Source organism: Ovis aries, chromosome 23 (genome assembly GCF_016772045.2).
Source record: "Ovis aries strain OAR_USU_Benz2616 breed Rambouillet chromosome 23, ARS-UI_Ramb_v3.0, whole genome shotgun sequence".
Lineage (NCBI taxonomy): Eukaryota > Metazoa > Chordata > Mammalia > Artiodactyla > Bovidae > Ovis > Ovis aries.
The window spans coordinates 42,728,598-42,749,181 of record NC_056076.1 but is presented as its reverse complement, the minus strand read 5'-3'; the positions used below and the strand labels follow the sequence as shown (position 1 = coordinate 42,749,181).

Sequence of the window (20,584 nt, the reverse complement as noted above, 5' to 3'; positions counted from 1 at the left end):
ATTACTCTTGCTTTGTCCTTCTTTGTAGAGAGCTATTGGGAAGTTTGCATCAGCCATTTTAGCCTTGCCAAAGTCTATCATTAAACTTCCCAAAACTATTCTTCAGTATTTAATCAGAGCTGCAAAGGTATTTGACATTTTACTGATGTGTGGTGTGTGGCCCTCCGCTCCATAGACTTTTAGATGGGCAGACCCCCGCTGCCCCACATCTGCATTTTCCCTGTTCTATACATCTTACAATGAAGGAATGAGAAGAATTTAAAATATTGGGCAAACTTTTCCAAAAATCGTTCTGAGAAGCCAAATTCCTTATTGTGGTGATTCTTGTTTTTCAGTCAGCATCAGAGCTGATTAAAAAATAGAAGGAGAAAATGCAGATACAAATCTTCTTGTAGTTCTGCCTAAGTCACGTCTCATGTTAAAAGGGTCACGTCTGGTTGCATGCATCAGGTATGTTGTGTCAAAACATGACCATTTTCTCAGAAAGCTGGTAAAATTACAGACAGGAAAAAATGACTCGTTTTGCTCCGTCTCCTTTCGGGCTCCCAGTTAAGCCTGCATCTTCCTAAATTGGACTCTTCTGGCATCATCTGCCTGAGTTCAGTGTCTCTCTTCACTGGCCTGAGCTGCTGTGGACGGTCCACCAGCCTCCACAGTCCGCATCATCAGAGACTCTGCCGAATGAACTGCTACAGTGATTTGTTAATTCACCCAACACACAACAGAAAGTACCTGGCTACCTCTGCTGTGGTCATTTCATAACTGCGAACCATAAATAGTGACTCACTACTCTTGTGCTTTATAGAAAGCCGCTTCTTCTGCCTTAAACTGGCGCATACACTTACACTAGCAAAATGCTCCACAAGGGTATGGCTAGCAAGGGAGACCAAGGCTTCTCACCTTTTACCTGGGGTTCTTGTTTAAACGCAGGTTATTTAAATTATATCAGGTCCAGAGGGACCTGCAATTCTAGATTTTTCTCAAGCTCTCAGGTGAACCTAAAAGCTGCTCTCCCTCGCATAGCACAGTCTTCCCCTTTTAAAATGCCAGGGTTCTGAGTTCTAGTTTAATATTCTCTGTTGCTACTTCCTTGGGTTTCTTTTCTTTTCCCCTTTTATGACTGCCTTATGTATCTTTCCATTCACATTTAAGAATTTATATGAAAGATTACAATGTGATTATCCCCCATCTTAGTTTAAAAAATTATCTTCTTAGCAACAACATAAAGTTCCGGATCACAACTGGATTAAAAAACATTTTAGAAAACTTAACCAACTTCGGTTACAGATCTCCACTTCAATAAAGTCCTCTCCTGTTTCAAAAAGTAAATGCTTTTTGTGTAAGAAGTTTTCAGTAAAAGGAATCCCAAAAAGGAATCCCATTTCCCTAACATTTAAGATAAAATCACTGAGGGTGGACTCTGAGATGAAGTTGGGTACAGGCTAGTGGCAGCAGCAGATGGAGAAGTCGATGTCATTTATACACATTTTCGTGTGTTTTTCTACCCAAGATTAGTTCTTCATGTGTCTGTTCTCCAGAAATACCCGTGACACACTGGGTGGTAGGTACCACTGAGACTTCAGAATTGAGACATTTCAGAAAGAAGCTTAATTCAGTGTCTTAACTCAGTAAGAATCGGGATGCTTCCTCTTCCTCCTTCATCATCAACTTTTCCCAGAAATAGGTGGTCTGATCCTCGGTCCAGTGTTCCTGGAGTTGTAAAATATTTGTACTTCCAAACATGGACATGAAGGTCATTTTCCTACAAATGAGGACTTGCCCTAAGATCCTCCCCTTCCCCTCCTTTCTTCAAACACTCATCTCAGCGAGGAAACACCAGCAGGATCAATCACTAAAGGACCACGTGTAGAACCAGGAACACCGTTTTAATGAGGCATCATCTGTGTGGCCAGAGCCCTTTCTACAAGATACCCTCAATTCTGTCCTGAACCCTCCCCTGCTCTCTCTTCCCCTCCCCTCATCTCCCAGGAGTTTCATTTTCCTTCAGAGCAAAAGAGTGTACGCCTAGTATACTCACAAATCTTGAATCACTTTCTTATTTTCCACTTTGGCATTTTTGCATTATCCAAAAACAATATTGTAATACCACTATTTTAAGGAAATGTTACAGTATGTATTTCTTAAGCCTGAAAATTTCTTTCATTTAGCAGTTCAGATTCTTTTAAAGAATCAATATTTTGCTGAAGCAAGTTTGCCTATTAATGACCTAAACCTCAGAGATATTGTTAATAGAATCTCCAGTTAACATGCTCAATAAACATCAACCATAAATTCCTTTCTCTGGTGCTTCTTCTTCAAATTGCAATTCCCTTTTCCTTTTCAAAATATGTTTCTGGCATAAACTAGGATAACTTTTTTGACTCCTGGGTTTATTATTCAGAAACTATACAGATCTTGTATGTGTGTGAATTGCCCATAAGATTCAGATTTCTACCTGTGAGGAAATGCTCTGACCTAATAACCCACAACCTTTACATTTCCATGGATGGAAAAGTTGAACTCCTCTTTACTTCTACGATGCCAGTGGTTTATTTACACTGTGTTTTTCAAGGATTTCAGAAATCTGAAAGTAATATAGAATAAAAGGAAAGTGTTGGGGTATACAAGTGCCCCTCCTCCTTTGTCTTCATGATAGAAACCCAGCTTCCCTGAGACCAGCTGTGTTCGTGGGTGCATGTTGAGCATGCTGCCCGGCTTCATGGTTGTGGATGGCTGACTTTGCATTTCAGGGTTTTCTTTCTGTTCCTTCTGCATGACTTGGGACACTGTTGGTGGGCGGGACATTCAAAATTGCTCTGTTGTGGTTATTTGTTGTCATTTATTAATGCTGCTATTTTCAGCTCTTGAACGAAAATGACAGAAGGCAACCTAAAGCTCCCCTGTTCTCCTTCCATCCCATTCTGGAATAACCTCTTAACCTTCACAGCACGTTATCTTTCCTCTCCAAATACTGATCAGTCTACAAAGCTCTTTCTCAAGTTGTTGTAATAGTTGTTACTCACAAGAGAGAATATCAAACACGCAAAAGTAATTTCCCAAAGTAAATGAACAAAAGGTGTTTTCGGTCTTGACTCAGACTTTATATGTGTCGGGAGAAAATGAATGACACTTAGCCAGGCTTCTAGCTTAGGTCTAGTATGTGTCACACAAGGAAATCAGGAGCTAAGTGTCAGAGATATAGTAGGATGGGGGGATGGGGGAGAAGTGGGTGTTCATGGTTCCAGGGAATCTCATGATTGTCTGATACTGAACAAAATACATGCCTATAACATCTATTTTCGCATTTTACTTCATGGCCAGTGAGCACTGATCAGCTCAGTATATTGAGAGGTATGAGAAAGGGAGGTTTAATTCATGTTGAGAGAAAAATATATATATATTTCTGAAAGTCAGGAAGCTTGGTGTTGGTCCCTTTTTCTTTAATTCAATTTATTAAAAATTCAGAAAATAATGAAACTTTCTCCCTTCAGTTTGTTTATCAAGCCTGGATTACTGACCCTAAAACAGCACTCCGACAGAGGCGCAAAGAGAAAAAAAGATCTGCAAGAGAAGAACAGAAAAGAAGGAGAAAAGTATCTGGGGAGGGTGAGTGATGAAGAGGGCTGCAGCTGACAGGCATCGGACAGAGGATAAGCTTGGGAGGAATGAAATTTTTAATGTCTAAAAAGCACAAAGACTTTTACTTGCCCTTAATTTCTCAGGTCTTAGAATAAATTAAAACATGAATTTGTGCTGAGATGCATTTTATAAAATGGAAAGAGAGACAGAAGCAAAATAACCCTAAAGAAAGTAGAAGCAAAATAATAATTTTTAGGTGGCAATTAAGTCGTCGAAAAGACATAGAAGACCACCTGACCATTAAGTGAAAATCTGTTCTTGGAAAATAAGAAAGATGAACCTTTAGAAATTTGATCAAGAAAAAAAAGGGGAAGCACCCTTAGAGAGCAGTCAAGGACCCAAAATGGAACATATCTACCAGTGCTGTATTCAACACTATCAATTCATTCAAAAACATACGATAGAAACATGTTTCTAAGGGGAGGAAATGACAACAAACACACCAAAACAAAGTTAAAAAGCAAGTGGGAGCTCAGGAAAAATGTGTTCATTATATATCAGACTAAAGATCAGTGTTCTGGCTATATTAAGAACTTCTGAGAGTCAGCAAAAGAAAAATTCAGCCCAGTGAATGAATGGGTATGAAAAGTAATTCAAGATCAGAAAATAGAAACAGCCAAAAGAAGCTCAGTTTCACTAATTATCTCAGTATGAGAAACGTAAACTAAATATTTTGACATTCTGCCTTTTTAATCGATTGGATTAGCAAGAATGTAAACATAGCTCTGTTTGGAACTAGAGGAGGCGTCTGTGTCTGTGGTATTGTAAACAGCACCTCCACTTTGGAGAGCAGAGGTCGATCTGAAAATTTAAGTGTGTGTCTCCTACCGGGGATCCATCCCACCTCCAGGTGTGTGGCTTCACATGAGTCAATATTTGCACATAAGCACAAGCACAACGTGGGCTTCCCTGGCAGCTCAGCTGGTAAAGAATCCATTTGGAATGTGGGACACCTGGGTTTGATCCCTGGGTTGGGAAGAGCCCCTGGAGAAGGGAATGGCTACCCACTCCAGTATTCTTGCCTGGAGAATTCCATGGACAGAGGACCCTAGTGGGCTACAGTCCGTGGGGTCACAACGAGTTGAACACAACTGAGCAACTTTCACTTTTTTCACATTCACAAGCACATGTGTCTAAGAATATTCATCAAACATTATTATCACTAACGAAAATTTGGAAATATCCTAAATGTCCACGTAAAGCAGAACCAAGTAAATTATGTGACCAGTATATTACAGCATACTATTTAGTAAGTTAAAAAGCAAAATGAATTACTTTGAACTGACATGGAGAACAGTTCCTGACATACTGTCAAGTGAAAAGCATGCTGGCATGCACATTATGAAACCACTTACGAAATGAAGGAAACCAAAGTGCCTCCAGACAATGTTTTGTGTTTTTAATGGATGCATGTAATCGTGTATAAATGCACAAGGAAAGGACTGGGAAGAAAACTTAGCCAGTTAATTGCTGTGGTGACTTCTGGCAGAAGAGGTGGGGAGGCTGAGAGTAAAGGGTAGGATTAAAGAAACCTTCAGGCTTGTTATATTTTAATTCTTTACAAAGGAAATGTGTATATTGATTCTTTGTGAAATTAAAAATGTATTCAAACAAGAAAAGAAAAGGAAAACATAACTTCTAATGGAGCTCTAATTGCAAAGCTGTTCTCTTTTTTGACCATTCTGCTCCCTGCTACCTCCTGTGGCTTTCATTTTATTTTACTTGATTGGTTTAAAAAGGCAAAATTTAGACACTGAGGATGTAGCAAGTCAAGCAGTAAGGAAGTGGATGCAGTATAGGCCTGAAAAACTACCCTAAGGCACCAAATCTTTGCAGGGGTTTTGTTTTCTTCAACCCCTTTCCTGGGTATACATACCTGTGGGCAGGTACTGTTTCCTTTGATTCAAAAATGAGTCCATGCTGCATAGATTCTCCTGTACGTTCATTAGCAATATATCATGAACACTTCTCCAATTAAGTATTTATAAAACTATATCATCCTTTTTTATTTTTATTTTTTTTCTTTTTATATTTCAACTTTATTTTGCTATGCAAAATACAACCAAGATAGCCTCTTCAAAGTCAGGCATAAACATGAATCTTGTCAATTAAGCTTGAATGTCCCTAAATTATACTCCCACTAGTTCCATAATTTCTTCCATTGTTGACATTGGTGTCAAATATAATATAACTAAATTTACTTGCTGTTGTTATTGCAAATACATCTTTATATTTTGCAAATGCATTTCAAACTAGACCTCAAAAATTCCACATAACAAAAGAGTCAGTAAAATATTGCCATTTAAGACATTTTCAAAATACTGGCTGCTTATGAAATTCATCTGCTATAGTTTTTTTTTTTTTTAGTTTTTTATTTTTTAAATTTTAATGTCTTTAATTCTTACATGCGTTCCCAAACATGAACCCCCCTCCCACCTCCGCCCCATAACATCTCTCTGCAAAATATTCTGTAATATGGATATGCATAATTTATCCAACTCCTCCATCACTAATAGATATAAGGTTTTCTTCCAAATTTTTGCCACAATAAATAACACTATCAAGGATTTCCTCACACAAAAATTCATATGTAGTCATGTGTGTGTGTGTATGTGTGTGTGTGTATGTGTATGTGTGTGTGTGTTTAAATGCATGGCAAAAGCAGGAACACACACTTTCCCCAAGATAGATGATCAGAAGTGGAATTTCTGGGTTAAAGTGGGTGCTTTTATTTTTTTACTTTAATAAATATTTTCCCAAGAGACTTTAGAAATTTAAACTCCTCTGTATGAGGTGTAGGAATGTCTATTTCCCTGGAGCCTTGTCCTATGGGCTGTTACTACTCTTTTTATCATGTGTCTTTCTCAAGGATGACAAACGGCTTTTATTTTCATTTGCATTTTCCCAACTAATAAGGTTGAATATTTTTTATTTAGTATTTTCTTGGTTTTGGTGGGGGGTGGGGGGATGGGGGGTGGCTTCCTTGGTGGCTCAGTTGGTAAAGAATCTGCCTGCAGTGCAGGAGATCTGAGTTCGATCCCTGGGTCAGGAAGATCCCCTGGAGAAGGAAATGGCAACCCACTCCAGTATTATTGCCTGGAGAATTCCATGGACAAATGGAACTAATAAGGTTGAACATTCTATTTCATATTTTCTTGGTAAGTATTAAAATGAAAAAATTTTGAATACAAAAGTAAATAAATTTTACTTTCAAATCCAAGATTTAAACATTTTTATCACATTTCATATTCTATTGGATTGTCTTTATTAAACTAGGAGATATTTATGTTAGGAATATTATCCTTTTTTATGTGTTACAAGTATCTTTTTTTCCAGCCCAGTGCTTATCTTTTAGTTCACAGTGTATGTTTTCTAAGCAAGGTTTGATTTTTTTCTGATGTCAAGTAGGTCTCTCAAATAGGTTTCTTTTTGGAATTTCTGTATTTTCATCTTGCTTAAGAAAGTCTTCCCCCCAGATGTTATGCATATATTTTCTTGTATTTCCTCTTAATTTTATTTACCTTTTGAATTTTTATTATTCTTTGAAGTAGAGATCTATTATGCGAAGCCTGTTTTGATAAATGAATCTTTCTTTTTCTATTAATTTAAATGCTCCTTTTGACAGTGTTAATCTCCCATTTAGTCTTAGGTATGTTTCTGGGTTCTGTATTTTGATCCTCAAGGTGTTCAAAATTGTATATAACAGCAGTCAGCACACTTTTTCTATAAAGGGCTGGATAGTAAATATGATAAGCTTTCACTGTAAATTCCTGCTGCAACTCACCCTGCCTTCTTGGAGCAGATTCGGATGGTATGTCCCCAAGTGGGCATGACTATGTTCCACCAAAATTTGAATTTTATATAATTTTCATATGCATAAAATATTCTTCTTCAGACTTTTTTTCAACTATTGAAAATATAAAAACCACTCTCAACTCACAGGCCATTAAACAGGAAGCAGGAAAGATTTGACCAAACAATTTTGTTTACCATCCCCAACTCCATAATACTCATTCTGAGGTCAAGTGAGGAGAATCTGAAAGCTCAGAACTCTGACAACTCTTCTCTGGGAGCTCTTCAAATAGGCAGAAAGTCCCAGATTTCATTATAAAATTCCTCTCAGTCCAGAAGTGTAGCATCAGTGTTAATTTACCCTGAAAGGATGTTAACTCATGTTTCTTGGACACTCTTGGCAGGTCCTGTGGAGTGGGAAGACCGGGAAGATGAGCCAGTCAAAAAGAAGTCTGATGGACCAGGTAACAAAGTAAAGACGCCCATCAGCAGGGAAGGTGGGGGCAGGGAGTGGGAGTGGGACTATGTTTCTTGCCCAGATGGTGCGTGAGGAAGGCTGCCTGGAAACAGTGAATTAAATCCTGTTTCTGGACTGTGACTCAGTCATCAGCATCCCTTGAAATCTCATCTCTAGTGAAATTGCAAAGGGACTCTGAAAATCAGACCTACCTTTGCATTGTGGGATGAGATGTCGGGTTAGAGTCCGTGTGTAAAGTCCTTTACCCAAATGTCTATGAAAGGACGTTGGGAACAAATTATAAATGTCCCAGGGAAACCATCAGCATAGAGGCACAAAAAAATATTGGCATTTAGAAGGCATGGAAAAGGAGTGAAGTGAGAGGTAGTTTCAGTCCCTGGGTGGGGAAGATCCCCTGGAGGAGGAAATGGCAACCCACTCCAGTATTCTTGCCTGGACAATCCCATGGACAGAGGAGCCTGCAGGCTACAGTCCACAAGGCTGTACAGAGTCATACATAACTGAAGTGACTGAGCATGCATGAGAGTTAAGTACACTGGGAAATGAGCAGCCTCCAGGGCTTGGGCTGACTCCTCCTTTTAGGGAAGAAACCTGAATCCCAGCGTATCTGCTCAGGACTCCACACTGTCAGGGACAGAGCTCACATCTTCTCACCGATGCCATGTGGGCTTCACAGAGCCTGAGACTGGGGGAAAGATTTCTCCATCAGGAAAAAAAATAAAAGAGAGAAACAAAAGCCTCTGAACGCAGTGAACCCACATGCCTCTCTGGCCCCACAGCCACATGGCTTCCTCTTCTTCAGGGCTGGCAGTCCTGGGTGCACCACTTACCCACAAGCAAGGTGTTCAGGCTCTTTTGTGCTGGAGACAAATACATCCATGGATGCCATCTGTTGACACAAAACGAGACTTCCCAAAGGCTCTCCAAGCCCTCGGAGGCACGGTCCTCGAAGCAGGCCTCCATGTCCAAACAATTGGCTTTCTGTCTGTGGGGCAACACCCTGTTATTCCTGCAAACCTTTTCCTGGTAACAGTGCCCCTGCTTTGAGTAGCCTGTCTCCTTCGCCATAAGCTTTACACACATTAGCTTGTTCAACTCCCTCAAAGCCCTCTTCCCCACTTAACAGAGAAAAAAACCAAGGCAGAGAAAAACTAGCCAAGTTTCCCAAATCTACACGACCACTCAGAGGCAGAGATGAGCGTCGGAGGTGAGCTGGTCACACGCAGCTCCCCTGGCGGGTCCCAGTCACAGCCGAGAGGAGGGAGGTGGCCCAGGGTCAGTGAGCATCTCAGGGCTCCTGTGGTTTGGAGAGAACTGACCACACAGTCAGAATTTTATAGGAAGCACAGCTTGGTGTCATTAAATACATATGAGGAAGATGATTCAGGGGTTTGGATAGAATCTTAGTGTGCAGACTGAATTCTGTACGAAATACCTTTGAAAGGTGTTCAACTACAGTTCAGCTGCAGTGGGAAACGTCAGTCATACTGAACCAACAGAACAAGAAAAGCATTAAAGGAACCAATTACTTGGATAGATTCAGACTGTTTCTGGCCAGTAGCAAATACCCTTGAGTGCAGGCTGTACTTCTAATAAAACCTGGTGTCTCTATATGGACCTGTTTCGACTGAAGCTTTGACCAAAGGTTAACAATTCTATTCAAGTTTGGTTTGGGTGCTGCCGCTGCAGGTGTTGAAAATCCTGCCCACCACGTCCATGCCTGTGCCCCCCCCCCCCCCCCACCACGGCCCTGTCTCTCCATGTCAGGGGCAAGGACAAAACCAGGCAGGGCCGCCTTTGGTAAAACACCACTGCTCCACATACAGCACCACGACCAGGGGTGCAATGTCCCTTCAAATCAAGTTCTCTTCTTCCTCCTAGACAACATCATCAAGAGGATCTTTAATATTTTGAAGTTCACCTGGGTCCTGTTTCTGGCAACCGTGGACAGTTTCACAACGTGGCTCAACTCCATCTCCAGAGAGCACATCGACATCTCCACTGTCCTGAGGATCGAGCGCTGCATGCTGACCAGAGAGATCAAGAAGGTAGCCCTACTCGAGGCCCTGCTTCGCTGAGTCACCAGAGTTCTGAGAGCCAGGCTCCAGACCTCCACGGGGGCTCAGACAAAATCCTTCCTCCCAGGCTTTGCATAACCCCTCTGCTTGTTGGCATATTTCAGTCTTTTCCATGCTCAGAATGATAATACACACACTACACACACACACACACACACACACACACACTCACACACACACACTCACACACACTCTCACAGTCCTAGGATCTTGGCTAGTGTGTTCATTCTGTCACCTCTCATCACCACGGTTCCCAGCTGCACTGGTTCTGTTGTATCTCATAAAGGATCCTGTGCTTTAGTCTGGGAAGTTTGGCCTGAAACTTCTCATAGGGAAAATTAGGAATATACACATGTGGAGGCTCAGAAGGTAATGCAGGAGACCCAGGTTCAACCCCTGGGTCCGGAAGATCCCCTGGAGAAGGGAATGGCAACCCACTCCAATATTCTCGCCTGGGAAATCCCATGGACAGAAGAGCCTGACAGACTATAGTCCATGGGGTGGTGAAGAGTCAGACGTGACTGAGTGCCTAAGACAAAACATAGCCATAGGTGGTTTATAGATTACATTTGAAAAAAAATAGTTCATGGCTGGAAAGGTTACTCTCACTTAGCAAAATTATCAACATGTGAAAAGGGATTTCTTTTTAATTTTTTAATTTTATTTTTTGAGGTGTGGGTGGCATATACCATTTTATTCATTTCAAGCTTGCAGTATAATAACTTGGTATTTATGTATATTGTAAAATGATAACCACAGGAAATCTGGTTAACCTCCATCACTGCACCTGTTATAAATGTTTTATTGTGAAGAAGACTTTGAAGATCTATTCTCTTAATAACTTTTCAACACGCAATACAGTATCGTTAACTCTAGTCACCATTGCCTCCCCGTGATTTATTTATTTATTTCATAACTGCAAGTTTGTACATTTGACCATCTTCAGCCTTAAACTAGGAAGGGTTTCCTGCTCAGCATGACCCAGTAGCATCTGGCACCATTAATTCAGTGAGCTGATGTCAATCCTCAGCTTGACTAACTTGGCTTTTCATCCTGCTCAAGGTGTGTGTGATGGCAGAGGGTTGTCCATACTGAGAAGCACTGACGTCTGTGCAGGGCTGTGACAGTGTCTCCCTCTCCGCAGGGCAACGTCCCAACCCGGGAGAGCATCCACATGTACTACCAGAACCATATCATGAACCTGTCCAGGGAGTCGGGGCTGGACACCATCGACGACCATGCTGGCGCTGCTGCGGGCGCACAGGCCGCCCACAGGATGGACAGCTTGGATTCCCACGACAGCATCTCCAGGTATGTCACGTGCTCCACAGCGGTGCTCTTCCCGCAGGGATGACAGAGGTGAGAGGTGAGGGGAGAGGTGCAGGCTAATCAGAACCTTGGGGTGCCCAGCTGCTCTGGGCTGACTCCATGGGCATGGCCCAGCAGAGCATTGCTGCCCCTGGTCCGAGCAGAGAGAAGCAGATATCAGTAATGAAGTATTAGAAAGGCCCATATGACCCACGGGCCCACGACTGGGATTTCCAAGCTCGAATTAAGTCAGATGAGCCTCCTGACACAAAATGAGTAACTGTATCAAGAACTGCATCTTCAATGCCTTTAAAATGCTGTTCCACAAAGTATCTTCTGTTCTAGAGTCTTCTGCCACCTGTTGGTCTCCATCTTCTTCTTTCAGAAATTTTACTTTATGATTCGGAATCATAAACATTTGAGAAGTGGTTCTGTGGGCCCCACCTTCCGAGCTGTGGTCACACCCCTGCTTCACACGGGCCCCTGCACTGACCCTTCCCCGGGGCTGCACTGTGTGTGGGTTTCCTCACTTTTTCCTTAACAGACCCCTTGAGATGTACTGTTATCATCCCCATTTGACAGGGACATGAACTTCTTATGAAAGTTCGTGAGGCTGCAGACTAGTTTGCAAAGGGGAAAATCACACATAATTTCACATTTTTTTCCATAGAACCTTAGGCGTTTCACAGGCTTCCTGAATTTTATGCATGAGCCTGGCTTAAGAATAGTGGCTCCAGAACCAAACTCTGAACCCAGTGAATCAAACAGAAAATTAGAACGTGAACTGAAAATCAGTTGTTCATAAAATAAACATACATGATTCCTGTATTAGTAACTTTCAGCTATGTAACAACAGATAATATGGTCAGTTAAAAAAGTAAGTAAATATTATAAACCACAACTTTAGGAGGGAGAAGAAGAAAAAGAAAACAAAGACTGGCTAAAATAAAATCAAATAACTGCCTTTAAATCTGATCCAAGATGACAAATCTGCACCCATAGTCAAAACCTGTGAGGTGGGAGATATTAAAATTCATTGATTGCATTTTAACAAAGACTGTCAAAGTATTCCAACATTTTTAAATGGTCAACCATCAATGAATTTACTAATAGAAAACCAACACCTTTAAAATTATTTTTAATGTCCTTTTACTCATTATTTGTAATGTGAAGAAAAGGGAGACACACTATTGGTCATTTATGCCCTCAGTAAGGGAGTGAACATATTTGCCTTCTTCTTAAAGGCCAAGGAAAACTTCCTTTTTTTTTTTTTTTTTTTTGTTTAGAAAACTTTCAAATCTCCAAACAATTGTGTGTCTGGAATAGAGTCCATAGGAAGTCACGCTGGTTTCTGATGCAGCAGTGGTCTTCTCTGGGAGGGACCCCAGTGTGGACATTTGCCATCAGCACACCTATGCCCTGAGACAGGTAGCATCACCCCCAACAGGGATGCAGGGACCCACATGCTCTCTGTGGCCCAGCCCCTTAAGGACCCAGCCTGCAAGGAGTGGTCCTACCCACCCCATCTCACCCACTTTTCCCTTCAGCTGACAATAGAGGGGGTTGGGGTAGGAGCCTAATAAATGTGCTTATGTTCCATTTGACTTATTGGAACAGTCACGATTTCTTTCAAATCCAGATGTATGAAATCAGATATCCTCTATCTTTCAAATCCAGATGTGTAAAAGCAGATATCCTCTACCTTCCCAGAAAATAAATTCAAGTTCCTTCAGGAAACATTGGTGACATTCCAAGGAACATTCCTAGATACATGCAGAGTGTCTATTATTGGAAGTGTGTGCTGTGTGCCCCTGGGATGGCTCCAATGACCCGAGGACATCAATTAGATTTGTCACCTGTTTTTGTAAAGCTCCTGCTCTTCCCTTTCAGCTTTAAAACTGTCCTGGCTTGGACAACAAGCTAATCCACCACAAATAACCCAGTAATGTGGGGTCTGAGGGCGGGCTGCGTGGTCGCAGAAATCACCCAAGAATTAACAAGGTAAAGAGGACTTTGTGGTCAGAGCATTGATTCCGCACAGAAAATCGGGCAGGTCAGGGTGCACAGCCTCTTTCTGCTGCAAACTCCCCAAAGGCTGGGGGATCCACCTCTGAAAATATGAAACAATACGGAAGCTCAGAGATCCAGTTCCTCATCTCATAAAGGATGAGACTGAGACCCAGAAGAGGGGGAAGGGATTTATCTAAAGCCCGGCAGGTAGTCAGTGTCCACTGTGTTTCTAGTTCATCTGACCATCATCTCCTCTTTTTGTTCAGGATGAGTTGACATCAAAAGGAGTTAGGGTTGTTCTTTAAAATCCTTATTAGAGACCGTTTGGTTGCTCGCCTTGTCCCCTCCCTCTCCCACTACTGGGTCCTGTCTTGGCCATGTGGCTGTGACATGCAGTCAGGGTGTTCTCCCGCAGAGCACTCAGGGGTGGGAGCTGCTATGGCTCTGAGAACCTGAAAGCCCTTTAACAGTTCCATGAGTGCCTCAAATTCCCCACCCCCAAAGGGGACCCCAGAGGTCACTCCATCATCTTGAATGGTTCCCATTTCTGCCCCCATGGTCACTGATTAAGGGCACCTACTGTGTGGCTGGCACACAATAGGTCCCCTGGTGCAATCACTAGAGGCTGATGTTCAAAATCAGCTGTCTGTAACACAAAGGGTAGGCTGAGTCACTCGCTCTCAGGCTGGAAGTCAGTGCCCCAGGAGCCTCCATGTCAACAGCTTCAGGGGGTGTTCCTCTCTGGGGTTAAACTCCACATGTGAACTGCAATCATGCCTCCATCTGAGCTGTTGGCTGCTACTGGGATCACCCAGTAGCAACTCAGCCCTGAATCTGCCTCAGTTTCCTCCCTGACTGTCGAGTGACAGATGCTGAGGGTTCAGCCAATGGGATCTCACCCTGCTGACATCCGCCGAGACCTAGAATGTGATCACAGAGAAAACCACTCATTAGGCTCAATAAACAGTTAACAGACCAAATGGCCCTGCCACTGCTGGACTTCCTATGTTGCCTTTGTACCTTTTCTTTTCTTTTCTTTTCGATGTTGGTTTATATCCAGTTGCATATCAAACCAGCATCTCTTCTCCAAGCCATCCAGTTTGGCTCGACTGAATATCACTCAGAAAATGGGGTGGAAAATTCAGTTTGTTGCAGTGAATCCTGAGCTTCCTTCTTTTCTTTTGGAAACCATGTTTTTTAAATGGCATTTTTATATAAATTTTACTTGAGCAGGTATTTCTGCTTAAGAACTGAACTCAGGATTGGGGAAGGGGGGCTCTGAATAAAATATATTTTCTGTCTTGGGAAAAAACAAACAAACCAACCCTCAGCTGTACAATTGTAAAGATGAATTTTGCTCTGTGAGAGACAGGTCAGGACTTGTCATTATTCTAGTTCCCTGTCCCACCCAGAGAGCAACACTTCATCCTTTATCAGCAGTTCTGTTCTCAGCCCAGTGCTATCCTGTCTCATCTTCCCTTCTCTGTCCCGGAGCCCCGCTGCGGTGGCCGCTGTCCGTGGTGCTGGAGTGGCGTGTGGTCTGCTGCATGGCGGTATCTGGGTCTCTGACGTGTGTGACTCCTGTTTCCGGCGCTGTTTTAACACTGTGTCTCTGTAACTGTTTGCGCTGCTAGCTGCTACACGGAAGCAACCATGCTGTTCTCAAGGCAGTCCACCCTTGATGATTTAGATGGACCAGAAACTGTGCCTAAAACGAGTGAGCGCGCTCGGCCCGGGCTCCGTAAAATGCTCAGCATGGATGTGTCCTCCTCGTCAGCCGAGAGCACCAGCTTAGGCTCCAGGTGCTCACCCGTGCATGCTTTGTCCGTGACCGTGTCAGCCCCTGCCCGTGTCATTGCACAGATGAGTTATTGTGACCTGTGTGTTTTCGTTCACTTTTGTCTTAAGAAGGTGCATGACTAATGAAAGCGTAACCAGCATCCTTCCTGGGACATAACTGGTTGTTACCAGGATAGCGTTCTGTTCAACTAACCGCTCTTTGCTTTTTGTCTGTTAGGAGTTTCTTAAAAATCCTACCATAAACATTGTCCTCCATTTTGTAAGTATTTCACACTTTCTATTTCCAAAGGAGCAAGCATGTTTCCTCCTTGGTTCAGGGTACCAGTAGGCAGTCCTCATGGGGAAAAATGGGTCAGGAAGAGTAGGAAACTTTCTCATAATTTTGTCCAAAGTTCCACACAGTAGGAGTTAATCCCAAATCCTGTATGTAGTCACATTTGGTCAACACAGAATGAATCTGTCCACATGCTACATGCCCAACTGACATGCAAGTTAGAATATATTCAACCATTGTTTTTAAAATAATATTATTATGCAGTAGAATATATTACCTTGGGAGACCTTAACTTGTTTGGTTTGGGAAAGATTACTTTGGGCTTAGGCTTTCTCATTAAATCTCACGATAAAAACTATAATCATGCATAGAAATGAAATCACTTGCTTAAAATCCAAAAGCTCTTCTTTGAAAAGTCAACAGGAGCACAGAAGCACAAGCTGTATTGTGCTTATCCTGACACCAAACAACCACCCAAATAACCCACTCCGAAACTAAGGGCAGAGTCGGCAAGTCAGCCAGTGTTAGGTCCTTGTCTCCAGCAGCTATGTACGTACATTCAGAGTACGCATGTAAGTACATTCAGAGCTGCAGGAGGCTGGCACCCGGCGTTTCAGGGACTGCCATGGCCATTTAAGCTGTCCTCTGGTGGGCACATGCTATGCCATTCCAATCTGCTGATTGCTGAATGTACCAGGATTTACCTGAATCCCTTTGGGGTCAGACCTCATCAAAAACCATAAAGAGCATGCCTGTGATAGGTTACGGTCCCTCTGGAACTTAGAACCTGGTGTGGGGCTGGCTCCAGTGGTCTGAAAACTGGGTGACCAGTCAGTTTTACCGTCATTTCTAATCAAGGTAAGTCTTAGCCAAAAGCATTGTCTTGGCATTCTGAGAACCTAATTACTGTGCTGTAGGCACATATAGGGCCAAAGTCCTGGGGCCCTGAACACCCCTGAATTAGGATCAAGAGCTCATGCAATTCTGACTCTTCAGTCTCAAGGCTCAGCCAGATGCATTCATTCATTCATGTGTGTGCACCAGTGTCCATGACAAGAGAAATGGGTACAGTCTGCACCTTTGAGCATCGCAGTGATATGACCCCAGCTGCTCACAGATGCCATTCAGGGAGCAGCCTAACAGCTGATCACTGCACACCCTGTATACTTGGCATCTTCAGGTGACTTTCCCCCCTCTCTTCAGGGCTGGGTGTATGAGGTACACAGCATAGCAGGCAGACCTTGATCTTGCTGCTATGGCTGCTGTACTTTTGTCTCCAGTGTTTTTTGCACGAGCTCAGGGAGAGTTAAGAAGGAGAGGAGAGATGCAAAAGGGAAGACATGACACAGAAGTAGAGTGAAAACAGAGGCAGAGGGGCTCCTGGAAAATGAAGCTGGAAGAGGAGCTGGCAGCGCAAAACCAGTGGGAGGAGAAAGTGGGAGGGCATTCAGAGGGGAGGGTGGGTGCAGCCCCAGGAGAGACCCTGGGGCAGAAAGTGGTGGGCGGGGCTTCCACTGCCAGGTGGTGGGGAGCCAGGAAAAGGACGATGGTGAGCGTCCAGTCAGGTGTCAGAGGCACCAGTGAGAAAAGGCACAGGATGGAAGTGCAGGCAGGAGCCAGCATAAACAATGAAGCAGGCTCTATCTTGCCAATGGTCCACCATTCCGGGCCTCCCCTTAAGGTCTGGGGTCTGTTGAGAGTAGAGTGCATCTCTGTGGACCCAGCCAGTTGAGACATCGCCTTTCCCTGGGTACCTTTCTTTACAGTCTGTGCTCTGGGGGGTGCACTGGGCTCACTGTGTCTTGACTGGAAATAAACAGTGGGCCTGCTGCCTAGGACCATCGGTGGGACTGAAAAGCTACGCACGAGAGGGTTTGGTGCCCCGGGGCCTGCCACCCAGCACCCTTCCCCTGTCTCTGCACCCAGACATGATTATCCAGAAGGAGCAAAGCAGATGGAACGTGGGGAGTGAGGAGGCATTCCCCCCCGCCACATGCCTGGGTGCGTGGCCATGGGTGCCGCGGGAGGCTGTAGGGGTTGCTGAGGCCAGGCGGTGCCCTCCGTGTCTCCTGACAGCGAGCCCACGCAGTGCACGATGCTGTACTCGCGCCAGGGGACCACGGAGACCATCGAGGAAGTGGAGGCTGAGCAGGACGAGGAGACATCCGAGGGGGCCCGGCAGGCCGAGTCCCCACAGGACCCCACGGAGGATGGTGACGTGGAGGCCCCGCCGTCCTACAGCAAGGCTGTCAGCTTTGAACGCCTGTCCTTCGACTCCCGGGATGACTCAGCTGGCCAGACCCACATGGAAGTCAGCCCGGATGACAGCCGCTCAGATCGGCTGGAGGCCAGCATCCTGCCACCCCTGACCCACGAGCTGACAGCCAGCGAGCTGCTGCTGAACAAGTAAGAGCTGGGGCCACAGCAATGGAGCTGGGAGTGACCCTTAGTGTCCACTGAGCTGCTGGGTGCAGACACCATGTAGAAAAGGTCTCCCCAGACATTTAGAACCACATGTGTGCTCACCTCTGTCTCTGTAACATGGTAGGAGGTTGACAGCACAGGACGCCTGGGGACCCAGGCAGCAGGGAGGGGTGGGCAGGGTCTCACCGCCTGGAATCAGTGCCCAGGAGGGACTGAGGCCAGTGTTCTGGCAGGATGTTCCATGACGACGAGCTGGAGGAGTCAGAGAAGTTCTACGTGGGGCAGCCTCGCTTCCTGCTGCTCTTCTACGCGCTGTACAACACGCTGGTGGCCCGCTCCGAGATGGTGTGCTACTTTGTGATCATCCTCAACCACATGGTCTCCGCCTCCATGATCACCCTCGTGCTGCCCATCCTCATCTTCCTCTGGGCCATGCTGTCCGTCCCCCGGCCCAGCAGGCGCTTCTGGATGATGGCCATCGTCTACACGGAGGTAGGCGTCCCTCCGGTGGACCTGCCTGACCCCTGCTTCACATAAATACATAGTCAGTTAGAGGGATCATCTTAGGTCAGCATGTGATTATAACCGGCAGTTGTTGGTGCTGAGAACTATAGTCGTCTTTTCATATCTCATACCTCACACAACATGGGAGCTGATATCATTCCTTAAAAAAGGGATAAGGAACAGCCTTTATGAGATTAAATAATTGGCCCAAAGTGGGCTTCCCTGATGGCTCAGACGGTCAAGAGTCTGCCTGCAATGCACGAGACCCAGGTTTGATCCCTGGCTTGGGAAGATTGCCTGGAGAAGGAAATGGCTACCCACTCCAGTATTCCTGCCTGGAGAATCTCATGGACAGAGGAGACTGGGGGGCCACCGCCCATGGGGTTGCCAAGAGTCAGACACAACTGAGTGACTAACACTTTCACTTTCACTTTACCCAGCTGGTGAGTGGTGGGGGAGGCCTTGGAGGTCTGGTGTCTGCCCTGTGATATTGACCAGCAAGACAGTAAGTACAAGGCAGACACAAGCACGGTGCCAGGGCCAGTGCATGGTCAGTGAGTGGACATTGGATCAAACAATTCAGTAAGCACTTGAAACACAGTTGGATGCAATTAACCCTGATGATGTAGACGTTGGAGGGGTGTTTCAGCGTCAGTCTCTACAAGCATCTCCACATGTATACCCTGGGCTGGCAAGGTTTTGTTTCATTTGCTTTTATTTCTTCTTGAGGAGAACTTACAGTGAGCAATAAAATGCTGAGAGGAAAGAGAGCAGAATAAAGTGGAAATTGTCTATAATGCCTGTGCAGTTTTCTCCTAAAGATTACAAACTAAAGCCATACTTGCAGAATAAAGATCCTGCTGTTCACATTTGTTCTAATGACCTCATTTAATAGCTGAATATTTGTATAAGTATCTAATTGAATCAGCACCAACTAGCCCCTGCATGCGTGCTAAGTCACTTCAGTCATGTCTAACTCTGCGACGCTATAGACTGTAACCTTCCAGGCTCCTCTGTCCATGGAATTCTCCAGGCAAGAATACTGAAATGGGTTGCCAATCCCTTCTCCAGGGGACCTTCCCGACCCAGGGATCAAACCCACGTCTCTTATTTCTCCTGCATTGGCAAGTGGGTTCTTTATCACTGGTGCCACCTGGGAAGCCCAGAATCTAGCCCACTCCCTGACAATAGCAGAAGTCATTTGAGCCAAGTCAGGAATAACCTCCATGGCCCCGATGTGTCTGTAGTCACAGGCCCTGGAGGTGTGGTTCTGGCCTTGTCCTGAAGTCAGTGTCTGTGGAAGGAGAATTCGTTATTCCACATGCTGTGTGCATTCCCAGCACCAAAACTGAGACTTTTTCCCTTAATTTTTGTATCACTGTTCTTCGTCTAGAACTATTCTTAAAGGTCGTCATTTATTCTAATTTCTCACATCTGTGCAGGTGGCCATTGTGGTCAAGTACTTCTTCCAATTTGGGTTCTTCCCCTGGAACAAGAATGTGGAACTGAACAAGGACAAGCCTTACCACCCACCCAACATCATCGGGGTGGAGAAGAAGGACGCCTACGTGCTCTACGACCTCATCCAGCTGCTCGCACTCTTCTTCCACCGCTCCATCCTAAAGGTACTGCCCGCCCATCACCCCGGGATGTTTCCAAGAACCCGGCGCTGGGATCACGAGGGGCTGGGGGGCCACGGGCGAGGTCTGTCTGTGTGCTCTTGTTTTCTTTGTTAACAGTTTTGTTCATTTCATTTCTTTTCTCAACACTGTGTACTCAATAATGGAGTTTGTGATCAATCGGGGGAAATTTCCGCCTATTTCTACTCTGGGATGCATGCGTGCATGCTAAGTTGCTTTAGTCATGTCTGACTCTTCTGCGACCCTATGGCCTATAACCCGCCAGGCTTCTCTGTCCATGGGATTCTCCAGTCAAGAATACTGCAGTAGGTTGCCAATCTCTCCTTCCTGACCCAAGGATCTAACCCACACCTCTTATGTCTCCTATATTGGCAGGCAGGTTCTTTACCAATAGCGCCACCTGTGAAGCCCACCCTGGGATGAAGGCACCCTGATTATCCCATGTTTGTGGAAATTGCCTGAAGGATGTGTGGTTCTTACCACTAAATCAAGTCTTGCCTGAGTTGAAGACAGATCACTGGGGAGCTAGAATTTGGGGGTCTCCTCTCCAGCCTGACCTTGGCCCATGCCCTTTTAGAAGCATTGCTTTTCTCATAGTTTTTGCTCTGAAACCACTGGTTTAGTGAGAGACTGCCCA

At 44.6% G+C, this 20,584-nt stretch overlaps 1 protein-coding gene across 4 annotated transcripts in view; it reads left to right on the top strand.

Moving 5' to 3' along the window:
- Window positions 1-20,584, top strand: part of PIEZO2 (piezo type mechanosensitive ion channel component 2) — a 257,611-nt gene that overhangs the window by 218,450 nt on the left and 18,577 nt on the right. For 3 of the 4 annotated variants that reach the window (XM_042239280.2, XM_042239279.2, XM_042239281.2), the window contains exons 33-39: window positions 3,492-3,606; window positions 7,836-7,895; window positions 9,791-9,957; window positions 11,132-11,298; window positions 17,456-17,785; window positions 18,037-18,295; window positions 19,750-19,932. In XM_042239280.2, the coding sequence (XP_042095214.1) occupies window positions 3,492-3,606; window positions 7,836-7,895; window positions 9,791-9,957; window positions 11,132-11,298; window positions 17,456-17,785; window positions 18,037-18,295; window positions 19,750-19,932 (1,281 nt within the window). Of the gene's footprint in view, window positions 1-28; window positions 128-3,491; window positions 3,607-7,835; window positions 7,896-9,790; window positions 9,958-11,131; window positions 11,299-14,939; window positions 15,108-17,455; window positions 17,786-18,036; window positions 18,296-19,749; window positions 19,933-20,584 lie in introns of all 4 variants that reach the window. The other variant, XM_060405256.1, reaches the window with a different exon arrangement.